The following is a 22,692-nucleotide window of genomic DNA, read 5'->3' on the forward strand; positions in this document are numbered from 1 at the left end:
TTTTTATATTTCTTGAATTAAATTGGCAGTTATATCCACAAATAACATTATTACATACAGTTTGAAGGTCCCACCTGAATTTAAACGAATATGAATTAGGGATCCCGACGAATAACTCAACTAGTCCTGAAAAGCAGCTGTAACTGATAACTGTTCATATTTTTGGTTCATAATTTATAGAATCATTTGTCTTTGCTTACGATGGAGTCTGACTCTTTCCTTAAAATGTGTAAAAATACGCTTATCACGAACAATTAAGTCTTCGCTTAAAGATTATACGACGTCCTTTGACCCTCAATGACAATATGTGCGATTTTAAGGCCCGAAAGTCGTGATTCGAACTTCGACCGAGTTAGTGATTTACTAAATGATAGATACTACGATAGACTGGTGAATGTAATGAAATTTAAGTTAGACGGTATGTTATTTGTATACAAAACTTTATCGACGATATTTAAAAATTTGGGATTTATTTAGCCTATGAACTTATTATAAGGTCTCATTATATATATTTAATCAACCAAATACATATTAAGAAGTTAAACCTGAAACAAATACCATGTCCGAAATTGTTAAAAATTTATTCCAGTGATTTTCAGGGTGAAAATTATATATTCGCAAAATATACAGTTGCAGTTTGTCTGATATCTCAACTAAGTCAACTTTAAAATAAATCTGAGCTGTTTTACTTTTAGAATTTGAATATGTCATTGTCTCCGTGGTTCACACTCAAACAAAATTCAAGTTTTTGATCGCTTCGAAGGAGTTCCCGTCAAAGACGTATCGATTGACCTTTTGTTTGAAGTCGTTCCATTCCAATTCGATGACCTTATGTTTTTAAAGGACTTTTTGGCAGGTTCTATCAGAAAGTTTTCCAACTTTGACTGGTTGTCTCCGTGTATGAGGTATTCAGGAATGTACTCCAACTTCAGACAATAAACTCCCGCCTCAATTAACGCTCCCACTGGAATGTCTGCGGAGTGCGGTTATAGTGTGCTGCTTAAGGGAAAATTAATCAATTTTAAATCTAATTTCCCAGTGATCTTTGAAATTTTGTCCAAACCGACAAAACAGTGCATGTTACCCTACTCTGGAATTGTAAAACCCTGAAAGACAGCACATCTAACTAAAATATTCACATACCTGATAATGATTGATTGGACTCGAAGAAAGCGTGTGTAGTCCCGCTTTGTACAGAATACGGAGGTTTATCTTGAATAACACATCCACCTCCAACTTCTATTATACCTTGACAGAGGGAAATTGTATATAATAGCAGATCTTAGAAAAAATCAGTCGTATATTCTTAACAAATGTTAACAAGCTGCTAACTGAAGTCTGAACATAAGAAACGAGTCAGCAGACAAACCTTTGAAGCTGCGTATCTTGGAGGAAGAGATGCAGAGAACCACCCTCCAAGTGCTGAAGGCTTTCTTCTTGATCCATCTACAAGAGGCTTCTCCAAGACTCTTGTTTATACCTGAGCAGGAAACAGCTGAGTATGAAGAAAACTCGCTTTTCAGAGCACAAAGTAATTACAGGTGGATTTACATACTTAATCGTGAGGTTCCTAATACTACTTAAGTTAAAATATTAATTTAAAAAAAGTAATAATAATAAAAGATTTTAAAATATACATATAACCACACGAAGCTTGCTTGTGAAAAGATAAGAATTTGAAGTATGAAGATGGTGTACCCATAAGGTCAGAAGAGAAGTTGTCCCACGTGTAGCTGGTCTCATCGACCCAGGAACCCTGTTCCTTGGACACTGTAACATAGCTGGGATGCAGTGTCCAGATACCTGAACCCAGACTTGAGATGAACTTTTCGTTTCTGTTCGGTTTACTTGCCTGAGAGACGGTTATTTAGCTTAATAAATGGTACACTGCTTTTAGACCCGCTGCGCGCTTTTGCTGTTAATCTCATTAGTATAGAATCAAATTAACATTCAATCTTTTCCACATTTTGACAGTCGTACTCATCAAGTAAAAAAGTTTTAAAACAGCTAGCCGATATTTTTAAACAAAATATTTAAAGTACAACTTACGATTAGATGGGTACATCTAGAATCAAAACCCACAGAATTAATCAGTTCACCACCAAGGTTCTCAATCACCCCACCGCACATCTTCTTCTCGGCATCGTTCATCCCTGATATGACCGGGTGAACAATGCAATGGTACAATAAGTGCAAATTAATCAGTACCCAAGCTGACTGATTACGCACTTTTCTAAACATTGTTGCTGAATGTTGAATGTTGAAATTAGAAACCGCCGTTATTAGGTTGATACGTTGAGGTTGATATGTTGAGATCGCAATATAAATCGTAACGGCATCACATCGTCACGATTAGTTCGAGAGCATACCTTCAGTTGTGTTACCAATTACCATTTTAAATGGAGCTGTTACCTGTAAGCATGAAGACAAACTGCTTTGGTTTCTCCTCTTCCACCTTTGTCTGCTCCATTGATAAGTCAGAGAAGTCAAAGTCATCCGTTAAATCTTTATCTTTACAGAGCTCTTTTGCTGAGCTTAGTTTTTGAACTGTTGGTGTCTGGTCCTAAAATAAGTTCAAGGGTATCGATAAAATAATAGCTTAAATGATAACAGTGATTACATCTATGAGTTTATGAATCGCAATATAGCTGCTAAAAATGCAGTCATAAGCTTTTAATTTCCACGCCAAGGTCCCAGATCTTATTACCATTTAATAATCACTGATTGTCATAAAACTACAGCATCAATAGCGCAGCTTTTAAACAAAAACTGCAATAATACATAGGTATAATGGTTAATGGTAGGTTCTCACGGATGATCTGTTAGGAGTAGAACTAGAAGTAGGAGCCAGAGAAATATTAGGCAGATTAGAGTTGTTGAGAGTATCGTCTGATACCGTAGTACCAGTCACGTGACATGAGATGACACTCCTATCAGGGGAGGGGTTCACAGGAGGAGAGTTGCTAGGTCGGGGGATGAGAGTGTGAGAACCTGCAGCAGGGCGCTTAGCTTCATCTTCTGTTTTAGCAACCAGTGCTTCTCTCCCGGCCTGACCATCCTCGTATGTTACTGTGAAATAATGGTTATTAGAATGCTCTGAATAGAATTAAGATGATAAGATGATACGTTTAGATATTTGTGTCGTGTCATTTACTCGCCTTTCTTTAATTTTGTCAGTATTTATGTTTTTGTTTATGATTGGTGTCCCATTACCCTTGTGTTTTACAATTTTTGCATAATTTCTACAGTCGTACCTTCTCATGAATTTTTCCTTAAATTTGATGACATTTAAAAGATTTCATATTAATTTTCACGTAAATTTTGGGCAGAGGCACATATTAGGTGCGATGGGTGGCGGGATCGCACAATTTACCGTTTTCCGCACATTTCCGCATAATTTATTGATTTCCGCACATTTTGTAATTTTCTGCATATTTCCGCATAATCTAGCATTTTCCGCGTAATTTCGCATAATTTTGAAGTTTTCGCGTTAAGATTTTCGAGTGTAAAAACCAAAATATGTTAAAAGTCGGGCCCTTATAATAGGACCGTGACTCAGGCCCTTTCGGGACCCTGACTCAGGCCCTTTCGGGACCCTGACCCAGGCCCTTTCGGGACTGTGACCCAGGCCCTTTTGGAACTCATACCTAGGCCACGTGACCCAGTTACCACGTGACCCAGGCCCTTTCGGGACCCTGACCCAGGCCTTTTCGGGACCGTGACCCAGGCCCTTTCGGGACCGTTACCCAGGCCCTTTCGGGACTGTGACCCAGGCCCTTTTGGAACTCATACCTAGGCCACGTGACCCAGTTACCACGTGACCCAGGCCCTTTCGGGACCCTGACCCAGGCCCTTTCGCGACCGTGACCCAGGCCCTTTCGGGACCGTTACCCAGGCCCTTTCGGGACCGTGACCCATGCCCTTTCGGGACCGTGAACCAGGCCGTTATGGAACCCTCGTCGTTACCGTACTTCGATTATAGTGTATCAGTTATCATTCGTACCTTCACCACATCATCTGGTTACTCTATATCACATCACAACGTCATGGACCGTTTCCTAAAGAAACGAACAGCTACAGACAGTGACCCATCATCAAGCTCACCACACAAGAAACATATTTGCGATCACGCATGGGATCTGATCGACTCTATCAAGAGGCGTCTTCAAATAACTGTCTCCTGATCTCTACCAGATCAAGTCACTGTTCTCAGATAACTGAATCTCAATATAGGTTCAATCATGGTCTTAGTAAAGAACTACACCCTCAGTAACACAATACACATAAACAGACCTATTTTTGATAAGAGCGGCGGTTATACGTTTAGAATTTCCAAAGTCTTTGAGAAAATGCAAAAGAAAACCGCACAATTCCCGCACAAATTTCGAAAAAATCGCCGCACATTTGCCGCATAATTGGTAAAAATTTACCGCACCTTACCGCACATTTTACCTTTATAGTCGGGTGCGGTACCGCATAATTTCGATTTTTTTACCGCACCTAATATGTGCCTCTGATTTTGGGATTCTTGTTTTTAAGGCTGTTTTGTTCCACCTAAGTATGAGTCTAACTTAATACTATTCAGGAGGTTCTCTAAAGATGATATTTTATTCGAAGAATTCAAGAGCCTAGCTTAACTGTGTATGATTCGCCTCTCCAAACAAATCTACAGGAACCTCTAGTGTTACACTTACCAGAGGGGGGAGCTTGTGACATGAGGTCCTCTACAGGAACCTCTAGTGTTACACTAACCAGAGGGGGGAGCTTGTGACACGAGGTCCTCTACAGGAACCTCGAGTGTTACACTTACAAGACGGGGGAGCTTGTGACATGAGGTCCTCTACAGGAACCTCTAGTGTTACACTTACCAGAGGGGGGAGCTTGTGACACGAGGTCCTCTACAGGAACCTCTAGTGTTACACTTACCAGAGGGGGGAGCTTGTGACACGAGGTCCTCTACAAGAACCTCTAGTGTTACACTTACCAGAGAAGGAGGTTGTGACACGAGGTCCTCTACAAGAACCTCTAGTGTTACACTTACCAGAGAAGGAGGTTGTGACACGAGGTCCTCTACAGGAACCTCTAGTGTTACACTTACCAGAGGGGGGAGCTTGTGACACGAGGTCCTCTACAGGAACCTCTAGTGTTACACTTACCAGACGGGGGAGCTTGTGAGACGAGGTCCTCTACAGGAACCTCTAGTGTTACACTTACAAGACGGGGGAGCTTGTGAGACGAGGTCCTCTACAGGAACCTCTAGTGTTACACTAACCAGAGGGGGGAGCTTGTGACACGAGGTCCTCTACAGGAACCTCGAGTGTTACACTTACAAGACGGGGGAGCTTGTGACATGAGGTCCTCTACAGGAACCTCTAGTATTACACTTACCAGAGGGGGGAGCTTGTGACACGAGGTCCTCTACAGGAACCTCTAGTGTTACACTTACCAGAGGGGGGAGCTTGTGACACGAGGTCCTCTACAGGAACCTCTAGTGTTACACTTACCAGAGAAGGAGGTTGTGACACGAGGTCCTCTACAGGAACCTCTAGTGTTACACTTACCAGAGAAGGAGGTTGTGACATGAGGTCCTCTACAGGAACCTCAAGTGTTACACTTACCAGAGGGGGGAGCTTGTGACACGAGGTCCTCTACAAGAACCTCTAGTGTTACACTTACCAGAGGGGGGAGGTTGTGACACGAGGTCCTCTACAGGAACCTCTAGTGTTACACTTACCAGAGGGGGGAGCTTGTGACATGAGGTCCTCTACAGGAACCTCTAATGTTACACTTACCAGAGAAGGAGGTTGTGACACGAGGTCCTCTACAGGAACCTCTAGTGTTACACTTACCAGAGGGGGGAGCTTGTGACACGAGGTCCTCTACAAGAACCTCTAGTGTTACACTTACCAGAGGGGGGAGCTTGTGACACGAGGTCCTCTACAGGAACCTCTAGTGTTACACTTACCAGAGAAGGAGGTTGTGACACGAGGTCCTCTACAGGAACCTCTAGTGTTACACTTACCAGAGGGGGAGCGTGTGACATGAGGTCCTCTACAGGAACCTCTAGTGTTACACTTACCAGAGAAGGAGGTTGTGACACGAGGTCCTCTACAAGAACCTCTAGTGTTACACTTACCAGAGAAGGAGGTTGTGACACGAGGTCCTCTACAGGAACCTCTAGTGTTACACTTACCAGAGGGGGAGCGTGTGACATGAGGTCCTCTACAGGAACCTCTAGTGTTACACTTACCAGAGAAGGAGGTTGTGACACGAGGTCCTCTACAGGAACCTCTAGTGTTACACTTACCAGAGAAGGAGGTTGTGACACGAGGTCCTCTACAGGAACCTCTAGTGTTACACTTACCAGAGGGGGGAGCTTGTGACATGAGGTCCTCTACAGGAACTTCTAGTGTTACACTTACCAGAGGGGGAGCTTGTGACATGAGGTCCTCTACAGGAACCTCTAGTGTTAGACTTACCAGTTGTGACACGAGGTCCTCTACAGGAACCTCTAGTGTTAGACTTACCAGTTGTGACACGAGGTCCTCTACAGGAACCTCTAGTGTTACACTTACAAGACGGGGGAGCTTGTGAAATGAGGTCCTCTACAGGAACCTCTAGTATTACACTTACCAGAGGGGGGAGCTTGTGACACGAGGTCCTCTACAGGAACCTCTAGTGTTACACTTACCAGAGGGGGGAGCTTGTGACACGAGGTCCTCTACAAGAACCTCTAGTGTTACACTTACCAGAGGGGGGAGCTTGTGACACGAGGTCCTCTACAAGAACCTCTAGTGTTACACTTACCAGAGGGGGGAGGTTGTGACACGAGGTCCTCTACAGGAACCTCTAGTGTTACACTTACCAGAGGGGGGAGCTTGTGACATGAGGTCCTCTACAGGAACCTCTAGTGTTACACTTACCAGAGAAGGAGGTTGTGACAAGAGGTCCTCTACAGGAACCTCTAGTGTTACACTTACCAGAGGGGGGAGCTTGTGACACGAGGTCCTCTACAAGAACCTCTAGTGTTACACTTACCAGAGGGGGGAGGTTGTGACAAGAGGTCCTCTACAGGAACCTCTAGTGTTACACTTACCAGAGGGGGGAGCTTGTGACACGAGGTCCTCTACAAGAACCTCTAGTGTTACACTTACCAGAGAAGGAGGTTGTGACACGAGGTCCTCTACAAGAACCTCTAGTGTTACACTTACCAGAGGGGGGAGGTTGTGACACGAGGTCCTCTACAGGAACCTCTAGTGTTAGACTTACCAGAGAAGGAGGTTGTGACACGAGGTCCTCTACAGGAACCTCTAGTGTTACACTTACCAGAGGGGGGAGGTTGTGACACGAGGTCCTCTAAAAGAACCTCTAGTGTTACACTTACCAGAGAAGGAGGTTGTGACACGAGGTCCTCTACAGGAACCTCTAGTGTTACACTTACCAGAGGGGGAGCTTGTGACACGAGGTCCTCTACAGGAACCTCTAGTGTTACACTTACCAGAGGGGGGAGCTTGTGACACGAGGTCCTCTAAAGGAACCTCTAGTGTTACACTTACCAGAGAAGGAGGTTGTGACACGAGGTCCTCTACAGGAACCTCTAGTGTTACACTTACCAGAGGGGGAGCTTGTGACATGAGGTCCTCTACAGGAACCTCTAGTGTTACACTTACCAGAGGGGGGAGCTTGTGACACGAGGTCCTCTACAGGAACCTCTAGTGTTACACTTACCAGAGGGGGAGCTTGTGACATGAGGTCCTCTACAGGAACCTCTAGTGTTACACTTACCAGAGGGGGGAGCTTGTGACATGAGGTCCTCTACAGGAACCTCTAGTGTTACACTTACCAGAGGGGGGAGCTTGTGACATGAGGTCCTCTACAGGAACCTCTAGTGTTACACTTACCAGAGGGGGGAGCTTGTGACATGAGGTCCTCTACAGGAACCTCTAGTGTTACACTTACCAGAGGGGGGAGCTTGTGACATGAGGTCCTCTACAGGAACCTCTAGTGTTAGACTTACCAGAGGGGGGAGCTTGTGACATGAGGTCCTCTACAGGAACCTCTAGTGTTACACTTACCAGAGGGGGGAGCTTGTGACATGAGGTCCTCTACAGGAACCTCTAGTGTTACACTTACCAGAGGGGGGAGCTTGTGACATGAGGTCCTCTACAGGAACCTCTAGTGTTAGACTTACCAGAGGGGGGAGCTTGTGACATGAGGTCCTCTACAGGAACCTCTAGTGTTACACTTACCAGAGGGGGGAGCTTGTGACATGAGGTCCTCTACAGGAACCTCTAGTGTTACACTTACCAGAGGGGGGAGCTTGTGACATGAGGTCCTCTACAAGAACCTCTAGTGTTACACTTACCAGAGAAGGAGGTTGTGACACGAGGTCCTCTACAGGAACCTCTAGAGTTACACTTACCAGAGGGGGGAGCTTGTGACACGAGGTCCTCTACAGGAACCTCTAGTGTTACACTTACCAGAGGGGGGAGCTTGTGACATGAGGTCCTCTACAGGAACTTCTAGTGGGGTTATTTTGCGGGTAGTGCTCCTCTTTGGTATTTTGTGCCTTGATCGAGGTGTTCCTGAAAATAGAGCCGCTGAAGAGTACTAATACTGGGGTGGCAGTAATAACTTCGAGATTAATTTGGATATCGCGACTAAGAACAGTTTGAGTTTAAGAAGGTTATTCGATGGGACTTTTACACTGTAGAACTAACGGTCAAAAAATAAATGTGAAGTACCAGGGGCGACAAAAGCTGTGCTTTTTTCTTCTGATGGGGCGATCTTCGTTAGCATGTCGATTTCTTTCGCTAGATTCTGCAATGAAAATGGTCACCTAAACTCATTAGATTGTGTCATAACAGGTTATGATGTTCACTGTAATAATTTGAACAAAAATGAACATGTTGTTTAGATCCCCAGAAGCACAAATTTCAGGTTTACAAATTGATGATATGTAAAACTAAAATATAAAGACTCAATACAATGGCAATAATAATAAAATAACCGGGTCCAAAGAATGTGAGTCCTCCAGTAAGCTTGTATGTTTGTCAGTGACCGTGTTATCAATATCTACAGCAGACACTTGGACATCCTCAGATACTGAAAGGTATTAGGTGTTGTATTGCAAACACATAATTTCAGTCGAACACCCCGTTAAATTACATACTTACCGGTTGTCCGTTGTTTGTAATAACCAGAAATCTATTTAACTGATACTGAAAGTTGAGGTGCTAGTATTGCAGCCCACAAAACGTGGAATAGTTGGAAATTTCCGTGAATTCCACAATCCCATGGGAGTCAATAATATTTGTGTACCCGTATCTTATAGCATTCCTAATTGATCTGAGCGGACTAAAGAGGTGTAGGTGTTAATATACTTAATTCAAAGGACTCTGTAATGTGTATGCTTTATAAAAGTGCGTAAAGTACTCAAAATATAGGCAGAGTCTTTTTAAATATCCCCAGTACCCGAATAAATCATGGTTTTGCTAATCGTATGCAGAAATTACGTTTTTTTTGTAAGTCGGAGGATCCTGCCCAAAGTTTCGATGTATGAATTGTGGTTGACAAAGGATTGGCTAAAAGTTGCTTCAGCAAACACGTTTTACTTATCAATAAAAAACATTTCGTAAAGTCTATAAAAAAGTTTTATGAAACCCTGAACCCTCTTTATGACACTAAGCTGTATATTAGCAGATAATTTAAAACTGCAATTACACTACAAGGTTATCCGCAAGGTTTCAACATGTTGGCATAACGTTAAGTTTTAAAGTGAACCGTGAGAACGAGAACTGCTACAACTGCAATGTAGTTGAAGGGTTCAATTTCAGGTAGCAGAACTTTTTGAGAATAGCTTAGGGTTAATTAAATAACTGCTTTATTTTTACATGTTTTGTATTCATTTTCAATTGGTTTCTGCAAACGTTTCATCTTTTCAGTGCTTTAACAACTTTGAATTTTCGTAGTCAATAGTCATTGTAGCCCGCCTGCCCCTCCCACATTTATAGAATGTCCCAGAATGCTGGAGACAACAGCAATGATACTGAATTTAGATATTATTAATTAGTTATGATATATTTATAACTAGAAGTTGTAGCAAGTTCAGTGTTTAACGCAGGAGCATTCTGTTGTAAGAATAAATTCTCAGCAATCTGGTATGAACGCTATTTACGGACAATTACAGTTGTCAAATCGCTAAACTTTTTTAAATGTCTCGTTTCATTACTTCGTACTAACGAATTCCGCAGTTTCTGATGTTCAAGTTTTACGTTTTTACGCGCCCGAATTACCCTTTTAAGATTAGGGGAACTGATTCAAAATTGGATTCCTTATGGGGACAGATCCATCATGTAATTTTTGGTAGCCAATCCATAATATTACACTTTAAAACTGTCTGCATTCCATTCCATTCCACATAATCATTAACATCGCACTTTCATAATTCATAATTATTATATGGTTTCATTGGTAATTAATTGTGGTGGTAGATTTTAATTTGTACACTGTACAGGAGTTGCATCTGCACTCGATATCTGTGTTTTCGTGACCCACAGGTCATTTAATTGCATACATTTTGAGTTTTTCGCATATCAAGCTAGTTCGTAAATTTATATTTACTTTCGGGATACATTTAAAAAAATACAGTATATAATATTGTATATATTATACTCCAGCAATTCTTATGGTTCTTAATCTCGACGCTTCAACGATTCGACGGAATTTAAAAAATGTACTCAAAAGTGGAGGGCGTTTGACGTTTCTGGATGTTTCCTAGTATTTAACGAGCACCACGCTGCTGGTCCGCTGATTCCATTTAACGGCGCTTCAAGAGAAATTGTTACCCAGGTATGTGTGGTACATCAGTCCTGTTCGAAGATATTTGCTTTGAAAAGTAATCTGATTAATAATGAGTGGAAATCGGCAAATTGTCACGAATTTAACCATGAAGTTGAGCATAAGTGAGATTATAATAAGTAAAATTTTATCAATGTTATCTTAGAATCACCATTTTAGAATTCAATGATAGGATTTAGGCGCCAGGATTTTTGTTGGTTAGATACAATATTAGCATCTTATCGATCATGAAAGCACTTGAATTGATTTTTTATTTTATTATTCACGAAGAGGGACTGTAAATGGAAGGATTGTAAAATGTGTGACACTAGCACTTTAAAATTTGTTATTATTATCAGCATATCCGTTTTTATTTATCCGTTTTTATCTATTTACAGTTTTGAATGTTATATAGTTCCATAATATCATCACACTAGTGTAACCCGGCCTTCGGCCGGGATTTCACTGCCGCAGTTAAAAAGGGTAAGAATAAATACCCGCTGAGTCAAAACCCGCATTAGGTGACCACATAGTATCTTATTCTTAACCAATAATTTTGTAATCAGTTCTTTCTCGTGGATAATTAAGTAATAATTAGGCCCCACATTCCATGATCATAAGGTCCGAACACCGACTATTACACCTCATTACTCCCGTCTTGAACCGCTTTCCATTTTTATTTAAATCGTTTTAGAAATTAACCCTTGTTAACTCCGCACCACACCCACCTATTATATTTGAAAACACGCATAGCATTTTCGTATGAAAGTATGAACTATCTCTCTCTGCAGTCCAAACAGACCCCAAAAACTAACAGTGCCCCCTCCCTAATAAGCTTATGGTATAATATTACAGCTAATCCTCCCGAGCTAACTTAATTATGCAGCTACATATACAGTAATGGGAAAGAGAGCGAGACCCGTAAATCTTACCATTCTGCTCAAGCCATTTTATGTAACATTTGTGGTACAAAACCATCAATTAAACCACTTACCACCTACCGATTAAAAAACCCTTTACCATTTGACTTCCTCATAGTTTTGTCGGCACTATACCGAAAAAACCAGCCCCGTAACTCTTACCGTTTTCTTGATTAAGCCGCTCGGAAATTACACACGCACACACAGACAGAAAACACACATCTTGAAAATATTATTATAGATTCCATGTAATCCACTATACTATAACACTGAAGACCATGGCATTGCACACAGAGATACAGGGTGGCCCAGAGATTGTAGTTCATCACACAAACATACCACTAAAAAGTAATTTGATCAACAATGAGTAGAAATGGGCAAATTGTCACGAATATAACCATGAAGTTGAGCATAAGTGAGATAATAATAAGTAATATTTTATTAACTTTATACTGTTATATATTCCACTATACTACACTGAAGACCATGGCATTGCACATAGTGATAGTTCATCACACAAACATACCACTGATGGGCTATATATACTAGTTCCCGGCCCCGTGCACAAGTCCTCTTGTTCATTAAGGGGATCCATTTCTTATATATACCCAAAACAAAAACAAAACAATATATAATAATAGTATCATAGATACTGCACGGTGAACCGGCAATAATCCCTTGACTGGTAAAGTAATTACTTGGCTTAATGTAGGTTATCTGGACAATTTCACGCCATTTTGTTTTACCAAATATGGCTTATAGTTATATATTTAATTAGTACTCCCTTTATTTTTGAGGGGCTCAACAGTCCACTACTTGACTGGTAAAGCAATTACTTGGCTTAATTTAGGTTATCTGGACAAGTTCACGCCATTTTGTTTTATCAAATATGGCTTATAGTTATATATTTAATTAGTACTCCCTTTATTTTTGAGGGGCTCAACAGTCCACTACTTGACTGGTAAAGCAATTACTTGGCTTAATTTAGGTTATCTGGACAAGTTCACGCCATTTTGTTTTATCAAATATGGCTTATAGTTATATATTTAATTAGTACTCCCTTTATTTTTGAGGGGCTCAACAGTCCACTACTTGACTGGTAAAGCAATTACTTGGCTTAATTTAGGTTTAAATCTGGACAAGTTCACGCCATTTTGTTTTATCAAATATGGCTTATATATTTAATTAGTACTCCCTTTATCTTTGAGGGGCTCCACAGTCCACTACTGTCCTCCGACTAGGGATACTTACTTGTGGTCCTTTGCACCATGTTACCATGTCGTTTGTTTCATTGTTTTAATCATTAATTATCTATCAGCATCTTTGACTAACAACAAAACAATTTTAGGAATTTCTTTGCTGAGCAAAAAGACCGGACTCAATTATTCAGCGCCAACAACTATGCAAACAAACAACAAAACACTCTATGGAATCCACAATAACTCTGAGCGGTATTCCCTGTTGACGTGGACAATAACTGTCCTAATATCATCAGTAATCGGAGACAGCATCATTCTGGTCACCAGCATCAAGTACCACGCAATTAAACTGAAGGAGGTTATCGTGGTGGTCATACAGCACCTTGCAGTATGTGATTTACTGATAGCTATCTTCATGGTGCTCCCTACAACTATAGCACTGATCGCTGATGATTGGGCTATGGGTGATATTCTGGGACATGTTGAGGTACATATCCCCAACACATGTTACCCAGCTACCAGACTGCTGACTTGTGCCATGACAATCCTGAAGCTGCTACATTTGAAGTATCCCCTCAGAACGACTGGCTGGTCGAGTAGGTTTGGACACAAGATTTGTGGAGTAATGTGGATACTGGTGCTTTGTATCTATGCGCCCTTTGTGGTGGCCTTTATCTTCTGTTCAAAAGACACCAATACGGTCCAGTTTGATTACGTGTCATACGCGTGCTTCTACAGTTACTTCTCCGCAGACGCCCCAGAATGGTTGAAATACTACAACTTGATTTACATAAGTCTTGCAATCATAATCCCATGTATAATACTTCTAGTTACATCTGTGCTTATCTTGGTTCTAGCGAAGATCTCAGCAACCCGTCACGGAGGAACACTAAGATGGGAGGGTGTCATTACAGCACTGCTAACTGTGGGGGTCCTGTTTGTTTCCTTTCTGCCTTATTGTGCCACCTTCATGGCATGGAACCTGGGACAGTTCAACACCACAGTCTATCGAGCAACACACTTCCTGAACTTTCTCAATATCATGGCTAACTTCTACGTGTACTCGCTGACTGTGGGAAGCTTTAGAAGCTTCTTAAAACTGAAAATATCAAAACTTCTCCGCCAAGTTTTACCATCTACAAGTATAACGCCTGCTTGTAGGTCACAGAATCAGTTTCCTTCGAGTCCAGCAGTTTTGAGGCTGGGGCTACATCCTCCTCTTTCTACAGGAGGAAGACAAGAGCAGCTTTCTGTAAAGGACTAGGATAATGGGAAAATGCGCACTATTTGTATATCAGCGTAAATATTATGATTCGTTACAAACGAATACTCTTACATTATCTCAACAGGATTACTTGTTGAAATCAGTGAAATAAATTTGATAGTTTCTTAAAAACAGGATTACTTGTTGAAATCAGTGAAATAAATTTGATAGTTTTTGGTAAAAATTGTCAAAAAAGTGATTAAGTAATATGTGAACGACCCCTTAACATTCACTTTCAAAAGCTCCCGCTATCCCCAATATTCTACCTGATATATTGAGGGCACGTTTTGGGTCGAAACCAGGCGGGAACTCAACTTCAGGTAGTCGTCGTTTCTGTTCATCACAGGCCATGATCCAATGATATGACACTGCTTTTACGCCTTGTTTTATCGCTTGTTCTATGTTGGATTCTTTCATCTCCTTCGTACCTGGGGACAGATACGGGTTACCCACAATAACAACACATTCCATGCATTCCATCGAGAAAAAGATATGTCCCGAATGGTGAAAATATGGAAGATTTGGGACACAGGAAAATTGTATCTTTTAATTAGGTGATTGTTGAACAATTCTTAGTTAAACAGATCTCAACTTTTTTCCACTTTTCGAAGATTGATAAAATAACTATAAAATAGATAAATAAATTAATGAAATAAAATGTCAGTAAGTAAAGCTCATACTGCATATGACGTGAGTACATGATCTGTCTATGTAAGTTTTGATAACAGCTCCGTTACGTCGAGCTAACGATTTCACTCCGACACTGGAACTTCTACTTGCTTGTTCTGCTTCACTACTAGTGTCACCTGAATAGAAATATCATATTTCGGCTTCTTTGACGCCGTTCATCTAAATCACCTCCCTCAGATTAATGCATACTATCAATAAAGGTAGGTTATTGTTATTTTCGTTCCAAAAACTGAACAAATCATTCAAGAGAGAAGAGACTTTAGCGCACTTTACGGCATTCCTATTTCCTGGCAGTACTTTTTTACTAAAATACCTATCACCCCTCACTATTTCTCATGTCACGTTTAAAACATTAGGTATCTAGATAAATTAAGAATATCGTTAGTCCTTACCCCGCCAAGCACTTTAGAAGGTGGAGCGGTTCTCTTCATGGCGTTAGCAATGTTCCTCTTATAAACAGTGTTCAGACTACTGATGGTGGTGTCGTGGACGGGAGCTGGTGATTCTAACGCTTCCATCGCTGCTTCTACCTAGGTCACGTAGGAGTCACAAACATTAGGTCACGTGGGAGTCACAGACATTAGGTCACGTGGGAGTCACAGACTTTAGGTCACGTGGGAGTCACAGACATTAGGTCACGTGGGAGTCACAAACATTAAGTCACGTAGGAGTCACAGACTTTAGGTCACGTGGGAGTCACAAACGTTAGGTCACGTGGGGTCACAAACATTAGGTCACGTGGGAGTCACAAACGTTAGGTCACGTGGGGTCACAAACATTAGGTCACGTGGGAGTCACAAACGTTAGATCACGTGGGAGTCACAAACGTTGGGTCACGTGGGAGTCACAAACGTTAGGTCACTTGGGGTCACAAACATTAGATCACGTGGGAGTCACAAACATTAGGTCACGTGGGAGTCACAAACATTAGGTCACGCGGGAGTCACAAACGTTAGGTCACGTGGGAGTCACAAACGTTAGGTCACGTGGGGTCACAAACATTAGGTCACGTGGGAGTCACAAACATTATGTCACAAAGAGTACAGGGACTGAAATAATCTGAGGTTTAGTTCTTGGCACATTTTTCAGGAGCGCTATTAAAGTTACGTAGGCAGACAAAGTACCAAGTGACCAAGTAGATCATATCAAATTTGGTAGTTCCCTGCAGACAATGTCACATACCTTGATCAGTTTGTTTAGTTTTATCTTCATAGGAGTGACGAATCCTTCCTCGTCGTGTTTCAGAACCCCATTCTTCTTGATAGTGACACCGGAGACTCCTCTTGGCATCTGTAAAACATTATGAAATATCAAATGTTTACAAAATACCGGACAAAATTTGATGTTTTCTGGTAATTTAATAAACTTTGAAGACACGCCTAAAAGCTGACATATCCAAATTTAAAAAAAGGATCTCAAACCTCTTCGGCAATCTTTCGGGCACATTCTTCCAGAACCTCTTCCCTCTTCACCTCATTACTTTTCAACATGTCAGTATCTTCATACAACTTGCTGTCTACTTTGGAGACAGTTTCCAGGCAATTGTAAAGCCAGTCTATCTTGACAGCCGGAATGTTCCATTTCATTGCCGCTTTTATCTTGTTGCTTGATTCCAGCTCTTTCCGCTGTGAAAGTTAATAATCCCAATAATCAACAATTTAATTGGTATGTGAGAAATAAATAAAATAATAAACTAGTGTTGAGATTTACAACCCAGGTAGAAAAGTAAATGACAAAAGAAATATTTTTTGGATTTATATATTATATATAAATTATTTGGATTATAAAAATGGCCTCTAGTAAACAAAAAATATTTGCATATTGGTATATAATTCTTATCGCTGCTCGGCACTGACAAACCTTGTATATAATGTGGGTACAGGCGAGACAGTCAGGCATTCTCTTGTGATTTTTTATGGTTTTTTGTGTGAAAGTACCTTGGCAGACTCCTCCCAGCGCTTCAACCAGTTTCACCAAGTGAGCTAGCTCAAACCCTGAAAACTAAACATTTCGTTACTTTTATGGTTTATCTTCTGGTGCAGCTTTGTGCTTAGTCAAGATAAGAACTAAACATAGTAAGTATAGAAAGTAAAACTAGAAAGTAAATCAATAAGATAAAAGTAAACTACACGTTAAACTATCTAATCGTATCACTTATATGTTTTTAACCCAACTCCATTCAGCTACACATTATTATACTGGATCACACTATCACATCACCCGACGGCTGACACCCAGGCATTTAAGGTGATGCCCACGTGATGCCCACGTGAATGACATTACATGCCGATACCGTATAATTAACTAGTAGAAACTAATATATAACCTGAGTGTAGCAGATAACACATCCCCTCAGCACGTGACACGGGTTGGGCACGTGGCGGGGTGAGAACAGTATACAATCAGACACTGAGAGTATCACACCTGCTTGGATACACCTGGGGGAATTATCACCTTGGTAACAATCAAATAGGCAAATTAAATCAGGAGATCTTTCTTAGGGTATATTGTAGCAATTTAATGAAATTATGGATGTGAAATATAATTATTTCCCTTGATTGCACCTATTCGCGACCATAATTTCATATAAACAGCAGTAAAGTCCAATAAAAAAGAGCACGTGTGTACCTCTGTAACCACATGTAAGTCACGTGTGTTTTATCAGGACAACAGGGAGGTTGTTCTTGGAAGGGGTCCACCACGCAGAAATCTATATTATCCTGCCTGCGGGGTTGATATCGTTAAGGTTGGTATCCGCTATGTGGCCTGTTCATAGCCGGTTAATAGCCGGTTAATAGCATGTCCGTGCTGTACGGTGTACCAGAATCCATTAGACCCTTCCGGCCTATATTTAAATTCTTCCATCGGAATTCGGAAAACAATATGAAAAATATTAACACAATATTAACACAATTTTAACACAATATTAACACAATATTGACACAACAACATTGTGCTGATCCGTGTGTTTGTTGATCCACCAATGTATTCTACTCAAATAAGAATAACATGAATAAGATTGTGTTATGAGAACCTGCAGCAGCCCCCGTGAGCTATGATCTGTTGTTGTACATTCCTTGCAATCTTGGTCGGCACGTTCGTTGGGATGTAAAACTTGTAACTTTTGAACAGGTCCGACTTTATTACCATCTGAAGAATTTGGGGGATTTAGCGAGCAGGGATTTAGAGCTATTTCGGGCATTGCTCGATTTATTAGTACAGTAATTCTTTAGTTCAATAAAATTAGGAAGCGTCTTCGCCTACGCAGAGTAATATAACCTATATTTATTATATTGTAAGAAAATAATATCACGTGTTATCACAATGACACACCGATGCGTTTTGAGCTTGAGTCCTATCAACAGCAGCTCCGGTTGTATCGTTAGTAGTGACAGAGGCAGTGACGTCACCGGATGTCATGGTGACGTCACGAGACAGAACTGTGACGTCACGAGACAGAACTGTGACGTCAGAGTTTGTGTTGGTGGTGCGGTATTGGTCGAGTATCGAGTCACTTCCGCTCTGGAATGAACAGATGATGTTAACATTGTTATATAAATCTGATACTTCCGATTAAAAAGCAGCTGAACTCATATTAGCGACAAGAGAAACGCCATTGTTGGACGTGAGGAGAGTGAGGACTCCTCAAACTGCATGAAATTAATTCCTTCTGTAACGTCCTGAATAAATATAGTTAAGAAAACAAAATTTACTAAACATTTTAAAACATTACTGAACACCAACAAATACATAACTTTTCTCGATAAATTGCAAGGATTATAAATTACCGAAGCCATTTTTAGTAATTTCCTATTACGTAATTTGGTATAAGCACTTCACAATTAACTTATTCCTGTTCCCTTAAATTCTGTACCTGGTTGGTTGGTCTGACAGGTCTGATGGTGGGTAGAGGGTTGTCAGGAGTCACGTGATCAGTGGTGGGTACCAGGTCGTACTTGTGTTCCGGCTCCTGAGCTCCCTTCTCCATGGACCTGATCAGCCAGTCAGGTGACAGAACCGCAGCGTCAGGGTGCAGTGATACCAGGTTCTCTATCTGCAATATTTAGTCACAGCTGGGTTGTAGTTTCAAATCTAACTTAAAATATTCTTTTGGTGATCTTAAAATAATTGCCGGCGATTTTGAGAGCATCTTTGGTCAAGAAAATGGCAGTATTAATTGGCCCTAATTTGTCGTAAAACTAGAATTATGATTTCTTAAAATACGAAAAACTGGAAAATCTAACATGACCAGATCTTCTATGAGAAGTGCACCCAGCGGCCTAGCGGGCAGCAGTTTTGAACTTATAATTTAGTATTATTGTAATGTGATGTACCTCCTTTAGGATGGTAACTTTAGTAACTATATGAGTGACTCTTGTAGACAGTAAATCCAGTCTCATCCCACCGCCGTTGTTCACTATCTTCTTTAAAGTCTCCTGTTCCAGTGCCGAGAAACCAGATAAGAAGATCCTGCAGCCCTCCAGATATCCCTGCATAGTGAAGCACAGTAAAAAATACCCTGGGGAATCAGTAAGACCCTCTAGGCCTAACACAGCCATGGGTCCTGAAATCTACAGTTCACTTCCAGGAGCGTGGGAGTTGTTGGCAAGGTCACGTGTTTCCTTCAACATGGGTCGTGCGAGGTAGGACAATTTTGACACCATACCTTAAGAATTGCAAAATCACAGAAACTATAAAATAAGGAAGAATCACAGCTACCAAAGAAAACATCAGCTCGTACCTTGTCCTTGTTAACTGTCACGTCGAGGTCGAGGTTATGCAGCTGCCTGAGGATGCCTCCCTCCCCTCCAGGAGCGTGGGAGTTGTTGGCAAGGTCACGTGTTTCCTCCAACATGGGTCGTGCGAGGTAGGACGCGTCTTGGGTCTGTTCTCCTTGTCGGAGGAGTGCTGGTACTCCTTTACATCTAAACATACTCCCTGGGTTGTGAGGAGACGTGTACTGTGTAGTGGATATTTTTCGCAAATTATTAAATTATGTTAACAACTTTAGTTGACACTTTAGTTAAAAGGGATTCAAAATTGAGAGACATTTTTTGATCTAAAGAAACGATTTCGAATTCCCACCTTTTTAATACTTTCGTAGAACCAAGCTGATCTGACACAGGGTATTTTCCACTTCATAGCAAACTCGAACTTATTACCAGAATTACAGTCTGCTATAAGGTGAGTACACCTGAGGGAATGGTTATTGATGAGATCTAGTTACAAGGTGTAGTGCCTGGTAATGATATGGTAACTAACATTGGACAATAGGCAACAACCATGACACGCAACCTTTTTCAAAACACAATGCAACAAGAGCCATTAAGTGACCCAAAGGTTTTGTGCGTAAACCGTGCCATAAAGAGACCACCAACCCTTTAGCCTTAACGCAACCTCTTAATCTGTCCACCCACCCCAGCCCACATTATCCAGATCTACTCACTTCTCCATGACCAGGTCCCCACTGTAAGTACCACCATGTTTCTTGGCCAGCTGCTCCACCTCGGATCTCTGTCCCACGTCCAGCCCAGTAACGCAGATCGTACAGCCCCGAAACGGTAAACATTTGTACTCTTCGATCCAACTCCGGTCATTTTTAACAACCTGCAGCAGATGGTGGGATGTTAGTGCGGTAGTGTTAGTGCGGTAAATGTAATGTTAGTGCGGCAAATTATTACGGTCGGAGATACTAATGAAAGGATCATAATATTGTTTATCATAATTCGAGTATTAATACGCTAATGCTGGAATTGGAAATCTGTTCAGAGATTAAAATTTAGTAGTATCAATAAGGTTTGTAAGACCTTGTAGGCCTACCTGCAACTTAGATTTATCCCAAAGAGCAGAGATCCAATCCGGGGTCATTATTGGGATTCCAAGTTTGGCTGCGTACTGGTACTTCTGGAATAAAATTACTGATTAATAATAGGGGGGGGGGGGGGGGGGGGGGTACTGGTACTTCTGGAATAAAATTAATGATTAATAATTATTATTTTTATTAATAATTGATTATTTGTACTTTGTGTTTTTAGATAACAGTATTATACATTTTAATTGCCCAATACCCAAATTAATCAAGGACCGACTGGTACCGCTTGTTTGGCCGGGACCAAAACCAGGACTGGGATTTAGACTGGGATTTTGAGTTATTAAAATGTAACTAACAATCAAGAACAAAAATAAATAGCGGTATGTGAGGAAACGAAATTTTTCACATTTCCCGCAAAAAACGCGGTTTAGTTATCTCAGTTTTTGTGACGATTCGTAAGAATAGTAAAAGTAAATAATATTTAAAACGTACCATACTGCCCACTTCGTCCACCACAAGATGAGTTACGTCTGAAGTGAGGGCTGTACTTATATTCCCTCCCATCGCTGCTACCTGGGATCATATGAGTAATGTTACCTTGTATTATATAAAGGTCACTGATGTACACTATGTAGCCCCTTTTATTTAACCAATGACTGGTGCAAGAATTGTTACAAATCTTATTGAAACGTGCTCAAGTTCACAATATCATCAGCTCATGCAAAATATTCCACATAATAATAATATCTAATCATAAAACCAGACACCGAGTAATTCAGAACACGTATGAAAAAAAAAGAAGAAAAGTTGAGTAACCTGTTTGTAGAGTATGTCACGTGTGTCCTTGTCAATGTTACTGCAGCACACTCTGCTGCCGTGAAGGGAGAGGGAGAGTATGTGTTGTCCTTTTTTCAATCGCCGAGGTAGCAGGATCTGCCAGCAAGGTATGTTGAGTGGGGCAGGAATAACAGGATTGTGGAAATTATAAGGTATTGGGATTGAAATAATATTATTAATAGTCATAATATTATTATTCAATGCTGTGTGGGTTTGTAGTATCAAATACGTTGCAACCGAATGTAATTATTGCAAGTTAATTAACAATACTCTTTTAAACTGATAGCTAAAATAGCGAAGAAGTTCATCACATAAATTATCTTTTGATATCTTTCGTGAGTTTCGCCATGAATTGCAGCAAGCATTTAAAATAATTGTTATTTTGAACAAAACAGTTTTGCAAATAAATCGCAAAATAAAAACATCAAACAACCTCTTGTTTTATAAGGAAGATGATAGCTGCCGGACCGATGATAGGAACCCCCTTCTCCTTGACGGTATCAAAAGTCTCACCCTCGAAGAAGGGTACTAAGTACAGCTCTACAGCTGATACTGTGTTCAGACAAGACACGTGAATTAGAGGACATTCTATCTTGAGGCTCTGAGGAGATAAGTAATTTGTTAGTATGTTCAACTTAAAGTAATTAGATGTAAAATATACTACGGTATGTAATATACAATATTTAATTTAACGCCATATTACGTTGAGTGATTTTAAGGAACTATAAATTGGCCTGACAAATAAACCCCAAAAAGCTACGCGATAACTGATCGATCAACCAATAAATTAAGGGATCATAAATTAATAAATTAAAAACCTGTCTGACAAGAAGAGCAGCCTCCTCTAGGAGAGCACTATAGTTTGTAGAATCAGTTACAGCAACTACATTCTTACAGTCCATCCAAACTTCTGCCTAGACTCAGATTCACTTCTTCTCCTCCAACGAGCTTACATAATTCTTACATGCTTTTGAATAAATGGGGAAGTTTAAGTTTCAAAGATAAGATTTGTTTTAAAGTTACACAGCACTTTATCTGCTCTTTATTTTGGGTCTTCCGACTTCGAGAAATTTTGTCAACATTGAGACTTTGTAATCTTTATCACAATAAAAAACAACTTTTGTTCGAGAG

General features: G+C 40.7%; 1 protein-coding gene across 1 annotated transcript; it reads right to left on the reverse strand.

Annotated features, from left to right (window-relative positions):
- Positions 1-2: 2 nt before the first annotated feature.
- LOC134823756 (DNA topoisomerase 2-binding protein 1-A-like) lies at positions 3-22,528 on the reverse strand. The gene is made up of 30 exons (XM_063835297.1): positions 22,380-22,528; positions 21,995-22,162; positions 21,541-21,657; positions 21,217-21,297; positions 20,733-20,816; positions 20,359-20,519; positions 19,998-20,106; positions 19,654-19,850; positions 19,247-19,402; positions 18,787-18,966; positions 18,246-18,434; positions 17,947-18,062; positions 17,541-17,636; positions 17,239-17,350; positions 16,773-16,913; positions 16,334-16,537; positions 16,095-16,202; positions 15,305-15,442; positions 14,903-15,028; positions 14,489-14,650; positions 9,011-9,105; positions 8,745-8,820; positions 8,481-8,585; positions 2,813-3,069; positions 2,413-2,563; positions 2,050-2,153; positions 1,699-1,852; positions 1,370-1,480; positions 1,144-1,248; positions 3-973 (listed from the first exon to the last, which is right to left on the reverse strand). The coding sequence occupies exons 8-19, from the start codon at positions 19,843-19,845 to the stop codon at positions 14,975-14,977; spliced, it is 1,686 nt and encodes a 561-aa protein (XP_063691367.1). The 5' UTR covers positions 19,846-19,850; positions 19,998-20,106; positions 20,359-20,519; positions 20,733-20,816; positions 21,217-21,297; positions 21,541-21,657; positions 21,995-22,162; positions 22,380-22,528; the 3' UTR covers positions 3-973; positions 1,144-1,248; positions 1,370-1,480; positions 1,699-1,852; positions 2,050-2,153; positions 2,413-2,563; positions 2,813-3,069; positions 8,481-8,585; positions 8,745-8,820; positions 9,011-9,105; positions 14,489-14,650; positions 14,903-14,974.
- Between the last annotated feature and the right edge of the window lie 164 nt (positions 22,529-22,692).

The sequence above is a fragment of the Bolinopsis microptera genome, chromosome 11 (assembly GCF_026151205.1).
Source record: "Bolinopsis microptera isolate Bmic1 chromosome 11, MBARI_Bmic_1.0, whole genome shotgun sequence".
Taxonomy (NCBI): Eukaryota; Metazoa; Ctenophora; class Tentaculata; order Lobata; family Bolinopsidae; genus Bolinopsis; species Bolinopsis microptera.

Bases quoted from the DNA above. Each gene is read 5' to 3' on its own strand.
- LOC134823756 (XM_063835297.1), bottom strand. From the start codon at position 19,845: ATGTTTAGATGTAAAGGAGTACCAGCACTCCTCCGACAAGGAGAACAG. The intron at 18,967-19,246 runs GTACATCACATT...TAAATATTGCAG, and splicing joins AAGTTACCATCCTAAAGGAG to ATAGAGAACCTGGTATCACT. The intron at 16,538-16,772 runs GTTTGTCAGTGC...TAACTTTCACAG, and splicing joins GTACCCACATTATATACAAG to CGGAAAGAGCTGGAATCAAG.